At 40.6% G+C, this 11,030-nt stretch overlaps 1 protein-coding gene across 1 annotated transcript; it reads right to left on the bottom strand.

The window, feature by feature from the left end:
- Nucleotides 1-8,860: 8,860 nt before the first annotated feature.
- On the bottom strand, nt 8,861-10,491 carry LOC147443212 (translationally-controlled tumor protein homolog). Its single transcript, XM_086529120.1, has 5 exons — nt 10,334-10,491; nt 9,733-9,806; nt 9,503-9,631; nt 9,222-9,379; nt 8,861-9,115 (listed from the first exon to the last, which is right to left on the bottom strand). The coding sequence occupies exons 1-5, from the start codon at nt 10,359-10,361 to the stop codon at nt 8,998-9,000; spliced, it is 507 nt and encodes a 168-aa protein (XP_086385246.1). The 5' UTR covers nt 10,362-10,491; the 3' UTR covers nt 8,861-8,997.
- Nucleotides 10,492-11,030: the final 539 nt, after the last annotated feature.

Here is an 11,030-nt window from a genome sequence, read left to right as displayed (position 1 = left end):
ACGCCGTCAAAGAGCAATTGAAAGTGAAGCAAGAGACTACGCTCTTATAGGAAACCAATTGTATCAGAGAGGTAAGGACCAACATTTGCGTCTTTGTTCTAATGAAGATGAGTATATTCCAATAATAGAACAAGCACATGTTGGATTAGCTGGAGGTCACTTTTCTAGTGAAACCACTACAAGAGTAATCTTAATGGTAGGCACATGGTGGCCAACACTTTTTGCAGAATGCCCAAGAATATGTTCGAAGGTGTGATGCGTATCAAACAAGCAAAAATACCAACACGAGTAGATAGCATGCCCTTAAGACCAATGATGGGGGCTAGAGATTTTGCAAAATGGGGTATAGACTTTGTTGAGCCAATACAGCCACCTGCTTATAGAACCCAAGCTCAATATATCAATGTAGCTACGGACTATTTGATTAAGTGGACCGAGGCTAAAGCAACTCAAAAGAATGATGCCAGAACCACTGCCACATTCTTATATGAGTATGTATTGATAAGATATGGACTGCCAATAGAAATTGTCAGTGATCGGGGAACTCGTTTCCTCAATGAGGTAATCAAGTATCTGCTTAATGAATATATGGTCATCCATAACAAATTAGCCTCCTATCACCCACAAGCAAACGGACAAGCTGAGCATACGAATAAAATTATTAGCTTGTTATTGACTAAAGTGGTTAGTTCAGGAAGGACAGACTGGAAAATGGATCTCCATGCTGCTCTATGGGCTTATCGAGTTTCATTCAAAACATCTTTAAATGCTACACCCTTCAACCTTGTTTATGTTCTTGATGCCATACTGCCAATAGAATTTCTATTGCCGACATTAAGGGTAGCTAAGGATCTTGAGTGGACTAGACATGAATTGTCAGAGAGACTTGAAGATTTAGAAAAGCTAGATGAGCAAAGGCTAACTGTTGTAGCTCACATCTATGCACAAAAGCGGAAACAAAAACAATTTTTTGATTCCCATCTAATTACAAAAATCTTCAAAAAAGGGGACTTAGTTTTAATCTATTCCCTTAAGCAACACATTCCCAAGTTTAAGAAAAAGGGAAACGGGATGTATCTCCCATCTAATTACAAAAATCTTCAAAAAAGGGGACTTAGTTTTAATCTATTCCCTTAAGCAACACATTCCCAAGTTTAAGAAAAAGGGAAACGGGATGTATCTCCAAGTGAAGAAGTTAAGTTGTCCACCCTAGATGGTGAACTGATGGCTAATTGGATTAGTGGGTGTCCTTTAAAGAAGTACAAATTACCACTAACCAATGAATTGCTAGAAAGAATGCATGCAGCTAAGCAAAGAAAAATAAAATGACAGCAGGTTATTGATGAAGCCCAAGAAGAAGCTCGGCTTCGAGTACTCAAAAGGAAAGCTACCCTCGAGAATCAACAAACACCTATTGCCATTAGCGCTCTGAAAATAGATGACCGACAATGGGAATTGCAGAAAGATGCAGTGTCAACAGATGATGAATGGTTAGATAGAATGGACCTTCACATCAAAGTACAGCTCAACAATCATAGCACAAATGCATTGGTCGACACATGAGCTCAAGTAAATGCAGTCAGTCATTCCACGTACAAGAAAGCAACAAGTCAGTCTTTGACAACAAGAATAGCGACTATCAAAGGATGCAACAAGAACCCGACACCAACATTGGGAGTACTCAACTTAAATGTGATAGTACATGGATGTTCATGTCCTCATCATTTTGTTTGCTTACCAGATGAACACATGAATGAGACAATGCTTCTTGGAATCTCATGGATGCGGACGTAGAAGGCAGTACTAGATTGGGATACGAACCAGCTCATGCTCTCACCTAAAGGCGGCCAACTCATTGTTCCAATTGCACCAAGCAAGGAGGAATGGAAAGGAAATTACAACAGAACAAACCACGAAGCAATCAGTCTTCTCCATCCTATCGACAAGTAAATGCTACAAGTAGCATGCAAGGAGTCATGCAAATTTGGGTACCGAAAGCACAGCTTAAGGACAAGCCGATTCAAATCTGGGTGCCCAAAACATCATTGAAAAAACCAAAGACGGTTCCAAGGTTCAAAACACAAAAACGAGCATCTCCGAGCAAGGAACCTAACACGAAATGGATTTGGAAAAAAAAAAGCACTTATCTTCTCCGCAAACCGTAAAACCGATCAAGCAATGGAGGGTTAAGTCTCCAAAGACTCAACCACAACAGTCTGCACCAAGCAAACCAAGATATCAATGGCGGGTAAAAGCTCGGCAACAACCATTATTGATACCAACAACAGCTCAGTCAATCAGCGTGCTAAATCATCCTGATGGTACAATCAAGCAGAGAGCACACAAGCTACAAGATTTACTCTTTGGAAGACAGCATCAGAAAGCCTCGACATCAGAAACCCTTAAGTTAATTACACAAGACCCAACTCTTGCACAGCATATTGGTTTGAACTGCATTGATCTTCAAATCATGGTAGAGCCAACCAAGGCTATGCATAGACACGATTGTTCATCCCATGCACAGAGTCGTCCCGAAGTACGCCATCTAGGAGGGGTGGAAGGGTACTAAGTAATTAAGGGCAATGTTTGAAGAGCGAGGAAAAATTTTGATGTTAACGTGTGATTTTTTACAAAATTACCTAATAATACCATTATAATTCATCAAGAGGGGAATTTAACTGATAATATCTCTCCAATGAGTGTGAATAGTGTATATACTATCAAACAATCATCAAAAAATAGTCATTTTGATTATTTTTTATCATTTTTTTATATTGAGACTTAAAAATGAAGAAATCCAACAAAAAAATAAACTTGTGTTTTTCAATGGATTTTTTTATTATTGGATTTTCACTTTGCTTTTTTAGCACATTTTGTTATTTTCTTTGATTTCTCAATAAACATGTCAAAAAATTAATAATAAATAGCAAAGGAGCTCAGATGGAAAAACTGAAGATACACTGATGATCAAAAAGACATGTGGACAGGCACAAAAAATTTCAATCAAATCGACAGATGGAAGCGGGAAGCCTAAATTAGGCGGCCAAACCTACTTTTGTAGAATTCTTGCAGGAATCCGATTGGGAAAATTTTTTAGTAACATAGATTTCACAGCCTAGTAGGACTAACAGAGGAATTTGGGGAAAAATGGTTTGGGAAGTCCGAGTATAGATACCCAAGGTAGGCTAAAATCACCTCATTCCACTTGTTGCCTTTGGAGAGCTTTTCGACCCTCTTCGCGCGTATTTTCTGGAGTCTATAGTTGCTTGTTTTCAGCGCCTTCTCACACGAGACATAAAAGATAAGTTCTATACTTATTAATTATCCATTTTGTACGGCCGGTAGCTAGTCTAAACCCCTGGAAAAACCCCTAGAATCCGAGCAGTGCACAAAGACCTACGACCAAAAATCGACCATAGCGGCCTGTCAGCTCAACCAAATCAGATGAGACATGAATTATAACATGCCCTAACATCATACATAGAACACTTCTATATCACCAGCTGACCATTCGGCAAGGGTCGAGGGGGTCCCAAGTAGAAAAGCTAGGTTTTTGGCAGATGCCAGAATTGGATTCTGACTCCACAGCCAGCTTACATACGAGGTCTATATACAATGTACATGATTGGTTTCATAAAATCAATCAAGCCAAACCCTCGAAAAACAGAAAACGGCTCGAAGGCTACAAAGCGTCAAATTGGACATATGAGATTAAATTGACTCCAGATGGACCAAAATTGGATGAGTTGCTTCATGACTATGTTGCGGACAAATCCATAGCCTCAAAAGTGACTAACCAACTCTACAGGCCATGTAGTCACAAAAATCGATGATTTCTGAGTCGACAAATCACAAAGTGATGCCAACAAGACCAAATCTTACCAAATTCAATTTAGGACTTGTTTTAGGTGTATAGAATGTGTTTAGGTCAAAATTTCCAAGTTTTGCAAGAAAATGTTGACTGCTGTAAATAATCGCGATTATTTACTTTTGTAATATTTTGGCTTGAAAATTGTATTATCACCTCACCTATCACTTGTACACACCTATTACATGCCAAATTTCAAGTATGAGCCAAAATGATCAATTATAACTTAGAAAATTACCAAAAAACGCAAAGAAGCCCTTGCAAGCCAATTTCTGAGTTATGAGCCACATTTTTTTATCCAAATCATCTCATATTACATACACAGGGTCTATACCATGTTTAGAACCAAGTTGTACCAAAAAATGTTCATTTTGATGAAAAAGTTAATAATCGCGATTATTTACTTTTTTGCAAAGATTGGGAAAATTTGCAACTTTGCCATCATAGGACCAAAGTACATGATGTCCTCATCCCACTAGCCAAGTTTGAACAAATTTGGAGCTCAAAATCTCCAAATTCCTTCACATCTACTGTTTCAGAGACCTAAAGCCTAAATCTGGCACCATTTTCATCTTGTGCACTCAAATGAGCCCAGATTTCACTCAAAGTATCTAATTGATGTATACTTCAAGCCTATAATGCCAAATTTGCAAAAAGTTGAAAAAATTACTCAGCTGTGTAAATAATCACGATTATTTACTTTTGTTGCAATTTTTTGTTTTGACTTCATAAATTTGACCTTTACATGTTTTTATGCATCTATGCATGTTCAAAAATTGAATTGAAGAAAATTGAGTATTCAATTTGTCAGCAATTCAGACTAAAGGACTTTTCAGAGAAGAATTTGTCACTCTATTCACTTAACAGGAGCCATGCAAGCTGCAGAGAAGGCCAAGAAGAGGGTTTCTCAAAAGGAGAAGTTGCAAGAGCTACCACCATTCCAATTGGACCCCAGTTCAATCAAAACAGCCAAAGCGACCTACCTGTCGAAAGAACAGTTGGAGGAGAACAACACCACAGTATTCACAGGTAGATTCAAAAGGGAAGAAGGACATCAGACCAAAAGAAGTATATGATGTCGCAACAAAGCCCGAAACAGAAGAAGCCAATAGAAGGCTGGGGCTCAGAGAGTTTTATGAACAAGAGCCATGTGGAGTGGATTTCCAAAAAGCTTATGAGCTCTTGTCCACAATCAAGGAAGATGGAACAACCTAGATCTCTGACTAGCAAGGGAATAAGGTAGAAGTGGTCATTACAAAAGAAATAGTGGTTGAAGCTCTCAGACTGCCAATAGAAGGGATGACGATTAGAGCAAGAGACAGAAAAACGGCAGGTACATTCACTAAGGAAACCGCTGCTGCTACATTTGCCGATCTCATCCAGAAAAACAGGTGGAAGAGCCTGCAAGATTATATCATCAACACTTCCACTTCCTCACGAAGAGACCGCCAAGGTACACGACACCCAATTATGCGGTTGCGACCACTTTTACACAAGTTGTCAAGTCGACAACCAGGCAACCTATTGACCATGTACAGTACGTGTTGTCCACACTGAATGGGACAAAGAAAGAGGATAAGATAACGTATCTAGGAGCACCTAAAGTACTCACACGAATTGCCTACCATGCTATCGGCATGGCAGATAATATACCACCTACCCCAGATCAGAACACATGGATTGTGTCTGCACGACCATCCCCTCAAGCCACAAGATCTACCAAGAGAACTTACAAATCCAATGAAGAATCTGCCGAGAGCTCTCCAAAAATACATAGCAGCGAAAGCTCCGACAATGAGGAAAAAAGAGTCCGAAGGGAAGAGATGAAAAGAAAAGCCGTGGTAGCACATCAGGAAGAGCCTCAACAGAAGAAGGCAAGATTTGAGAGAGAAAAGCACTCCTATGAACGCATCCGCCAAGCTCAAGGTAAGGCCCCTGCGAAGTGGGAGAGTGTCCCAATAGCTTCTTTGCTAGCATCCATCTCCAAGATGAGTGGCTCATTGGGATCATCAATTCTCAAAACCAGCATTGAGGCTATTTCCCCTTGAGTTTTTCAAAACTTTCCATTTGGGACTCCCTGCCTTTACTTATTGTCCATAAATTCCAAACATTTAAAGAAAAATGTTCATTTTTGTGAGATTTTTTATCACTAGCTACCTAAGAATAGTGTAGAGCATCCTCAAGCTCCATCAGTGTTTCCTTGGAAGATATCATATGGCCCAAATAGTGATTTTTTCAAAAAGAATACACATTTGTTTTCGTTCGCAAACAAAGTGCATCTAAAGAAAAAACACTAGACGTAAATGTCTCAAGTATTCCTGGTGCTACCTACTACACAAGTATATTTTCTAGAAAAACTACTATATGGACACACGACACTATCCACCTAAACCTGGTTTGGGAAACATCATGTTTTGTATCTTGATTTGATGATACCCAGATCTTAAGTTCAGTTTGGAAAAATATTTTGCCTCATGGAGTAGGTCAAACAACTCATCCATAAGAGGCCACTTTAGTCATAACTAGCAGTTGGTTAAGAGTCCTATAATCCAAGGACATCTACATAGATCTATCTTTCTTCCTTATAAGAAATCAGCTTTGTCCATGGCAAAGAACTAGGTCATATGAACCCTTCATAAATTTGCCCATCTACCACCTCACTTGTGCTGCTTTGGAGTGGCTCAAATGATAAGCAAGCCTACTTATCCAATAGCACCTTAATGCTATGGCCCACCTTATGAGATGGAGGAGAAGTATCTAGAAAATCATCAAGAAATACATCCTTAAATTCATTCACCAAGTTTTTTTTAAGTATTTTCATTCTTCAAACGTTTCTCTCTCTTCATGTGGATTGTTTCTCGATTAATTCACATGCCAAACATCTTTGCTCTAATTTAGTGTGCCTAGGTACTAATTTCATAAATTGTGTACTGATCTTTCCTCTAATTGTGTGTCTAGGTACTAATTTCATAAATTGTGTACTAATCTTTTACTAATTACAAAAACTTTTTGGTAATTTGAATGTTTCTCTTGCATGTATGCATGTAATTTTTGACTAATCGACTCACCAATTGGTGATTTGTGTTGTCATTTGCAAGGATAGGTGGAGAGATTTGGATACACACAGACAAACACATGTGCATCGTAAGTTTTGGCTATTTCATCTCATAGGCATTCCATTGAGACACCCTACTAGCCAAAATTCACATTGTGATCATTGAAATAGCATTACTCAAGTGCCTCTAATTGTTGGAAACTGATTTTTGGATTAAAAAGGAGACAAAAAAAAAGGGAGAGACTGCCATCCTCTCCACGCTGCTTTGTGACGCCACTCGCACTGGATTCTCTCCCCTTCATTCTTACACTCACTTGTCTCTTTACTTTTGCTCTCATTGCCAATGGAAACACCCCTTGCACACACTATAGCACACACACACCCTCATTACCTTCCACGATTCCTCATGTTAACTCCCCTAAAATCTCTTTTTCTTCTTTGCCTTCTTCCTTGCAAACCCCACTCCCTCCTTTTTCTCTCTTGTCCTCGTTCCCCTCATCAACTCTATATTGCCATTGCCAAACTGATGTTTAAATTTTTCCATATCAAGTTACATCAATGTCATCATCGACCCAGTTGTGCAGTTTTCGTACAACATGTTTTATAATACTAAGGCATCAAGTGTTCAAAATTTGATACCTACATGGATTAAAAAACAAGCCCAACAGTAGGGAAGCTTGCTTTAGAGAGAGTCGCTTTTTACTAGGGTGTTACTACATAGCCATGCTAGCATAGATCTGCAAAGAACCATCGACATAGTTAACTGGCACCAGCATTATAAAAATTGTAGCTGTACTAAACAGTGAATACGACTTAGATTTGCATCCTACATGGATGCATGAATGTTCAAGAATTGCAGGCCCAAAGTTGCTCTTCTCCACCTCTCGTGTGCACATGTTGCTTAGCATGTTGACAAACCCCTTACCAACATTGTGTTGAATATCATTTTTAAACAAAGGGATTTGGTCTTGTCTTCCCTCGGATGAGGCTTAAAGATTAGTACCACAAAATTTCAGAACCGAACACCCCACCAGATTTTTTTAAAAAAATGCATCGACCACCCACACCTCTAAGCTTCCCCTCACCTGGCAAGAGTGAACCACGTATTAGACACTAAACTCTTGCTGCAACAAGGGAAGCCACATTCACCACCACCCTAGAAAAACAGGTTCAGGTATTGCCCCAGCTTATCTTATTTTTGAGACAGGCATCTTTGTAGTGCACTTAAGGCTGGACTAGACTAGAGTTACTATAAAGCACTACATATGCCTAAAAAATGTTTCAATATCCGAAGCCAGAACAGAAACATGCCCCCTATGCATCAAGAGTCACTCATAACAAACGCATATAAGCCAGACCACCTGAGCCTCTCAACTTTGGAAGGTTACGCCTTGGATCAGCCTACCAAGGGAAGAGACTTCAGGACTTCACTAAATCATAAGAGATTCAGAAGAAACGACTATGTACAAGGAATGAAATACATATATGCACATGGACCAGCAGTCACAGTAGCATGGAAGTGGGTCGGAGTAAAGTGAGCTCACTTGGAGGATAAGACATTTCTCAAGGTGCACAGTGGTTCATGTCTCAATAATCAATGTACACTCATTGCTGCTTTTAATAGGTGGATTTTATGAGATGGGCACAGTTACAAATAGTAGCAAACCTAGTTCGACCATCCAACCCTCACCCACTGTTCACCAGTCCCCAACAAACCATTATTCATAGTACCAGCAAAAAAAAGTTCAGAATGGCCATGATCAATCCGGGTGTTCGCATTTGAGACGACGGACATCATAACTCCGTAGAGTTGAATACAGAAACAAAACAAAAATATCTAAAATTGACATTACAAGCTCTTCAACCTAATGCAGACTGAAGAGATGACTAGCCATTTTTGCGTCCAGATAAGCCACAAGAAGACACGAAACACCATATCAACAAAACCTGCAAAACAACAGCCATTCCGGCATGCTGCTTGAACTCCCGCAGGACTATCAAAACATTCAGATCCGAATCTGATTACACTCAATCCGTAGGAGATACATTAGCTCAAAACAGAAGCACTTTCCTGTTAACACTTGACTTCCTTCAAAGAGTGGGCAAAGTACAGGAAAGTGGGATCAGTTGCCCCATCCTTGTAGTATGCAAACACAATAGAAGCATCGTCCTTCATACTTTCCCCTACAAAGCTGGCAACACACGAACAAAATTAGATAATATGTGCAGCCACGAAAAAAATCATATATAAGAGGCCCGAAGAGAGTGGAAGAGTTTCATGAGAGGTTATATACTCACAACTGCAAGTCTTTCAGCATGCCCAAAAGCCATTTCACAGCAGCCTCAACATTCTTCTTGAAATGGTCTTTCTGATCATCGGGTATCACCTCAGTCAAGTTCTTGATGTACTTCTTAATAAATGCTAGGAAAGTTTTTTTGTCGAAGGATGGTTGCTCCTGTTTACCCATAACATTGAATCAGTAATTGACTTAACACAGCCATTATTATACTATCCACCTCAGAGAAGCACCACCCCAACCATAAGTTAACCTCAAAGGAAACGCTAGTTGCAGACTTACTTGAAGCCTAAAGGTATCAACAATATCCACGACTTTGATGGCTTCGTCGCTCACACCCTCATCATCTTCACCCCCCTCAGCAGAGGGATTAGCACCAATGTCTACATCAACAGCACCTTTTACAACCCACTGCCAATTTGCTTTGAATTAGAGTTATATCCAGGTATACGAAGCACGGAAAACAACGATCCCACTACATAGTAGCAACAGCAACCAGAAACTTAACTTACCTTGCCCTCTACCTCCCACAAGATCCCATTCTGGATCTCCTTGTAAGGAAAGGAGTCGGAGAGGAGCTCATCACCTGCAATGAAGAAAAAAAAAGGTAAACTTTCATCTCCAGTTTCAGATGCACCAGGACACCACCCACGAGATCTTGCAATTGAGCGTGGAAAATAACGATCTAGTAATCAAAGCCTCTTTCTCAATACGAGCAGCTGCCACCTAGAAATATTGAAGCTGAAAGTCAATCCACCTACTTCCAAAACTCAGTGCTATCCAAAGCTTGATAACAGACAAGCCACACGTTGGCAATATTGACTAGGGACATTAGGCGTTGGAAAACACCAACAGATCAAACTCTCCGCTAGCCAAAGCATGGTCAAGGAAAGCCACAGACTCGCAATGTTGAATAATTCATCATCCAAAACAATTCTACATAGAACTAAACTATGACGGTCGGGAAACACAGAACAGAGCACAACACGTAGCTTGATCATGGCGGGCAAAGGAAGCAACAACGCAGCGATAATCAAAGCACTCGTGCTGACAAGCGACGAAGGATGGACGAGAATTGAGCAGGGGATTGCAAGATTTTTAGGACGAGCATACCTGAGAGCAGATCCTGATAGACAAGCATGGTTGCAGACGAAGAGATGACGATCTACGGGAAGCCGGGATTGCAAACGCAGCGACAAGAGCTGCTCCTCTCCGGTGAAAAAGCAGGAGGAAGTGCGATCCAAAGAGGACCCCTTCTGTATCGTGACCTCCAATATGAATGAACCACACCACCTCACCACGCCTAGGGTTTTTGGACCTGGTTTCTCAGCCGTCGGATCCTCAATTCTCCACTTGGCACTCGTTTAAAAAGCATCTACTTTTGCTTTTGAGCTTTATGCTTTTGGGGGGGGGGGGGGGCCTCACAGCACTATCTATCTTAGGTTGGGTTCAGACGAGGCCGGAGGAAGATTCACTTGTTGCAGATCTACCGCCGCTTCGTTTGAACAGTGCTAGAGGAAGAAGAGTGAAAAAGAGAGAGTGGTGGAGAGAGGCCAGGGTTGTTCCAGGGGGGGGTTAGAGTGAAGGCGGGCCTGGAGGAAGACACTCTTCACCTGCAGTGAATCAGTTTGTTTGTTGCCATGCAGTTTCGACACCCCTGAGCATACAGTTTCCACCGCAGCGTCTGAACCCAACCTTACACGGGCAAATTGGAAGGGGATCAACGGATGGAAGCACGATCGCCGTTGGATGCGATTTTGTAATTCGAGGGTTTTTGTAAATTCGAGGCGAAAAGTAAATTTGAGGAATC

The sequence above is a fragment of the Adiantum capillus-veneris genome, chromosome 14 (assembly GCF_014529385.1).
Source record: "Adiantum capillus-veneris isolate H3 chromosome 14, ASM1452938v2, whole genome shotgun sequence".
Lineage (NCBI taxonomy): Eukaryota > Viridiplantae > Streptophyta > Polypodiopsida > Polypodiales > Pteridaceae > Adiantum > Adiantum capillus-veneris.
Note: the sequence above shows the minus strand (reverse complement) of the source record. Positions and strands in the feature narration are given on the sequence as shown.

Excerpts from the sequence above, each read along its gene's own strand:
- LOC147443212 (XM_086529120.1), bottom strand. The coding sequence starts at position 10,361 with ATGCTTGTCTATCAGGATCTGCTCTCAG. Across the intron at positions 9,632-9,732 it reads TGTGGGAGGTAGAGGGCAAG|TGGGTTGTAAAAGGTGCTGT; the intron begins GTAAGTTAAGTT and ends GCAAATTGGCAG. Across the intron at positions 9,380-9,502 it reads TTGATACCTTTAGGCTTCAA|GAGCAACCATCCTTCGACAA; the intron begins GTAAGTCTGCAA and ends ATGGGTAAACAG.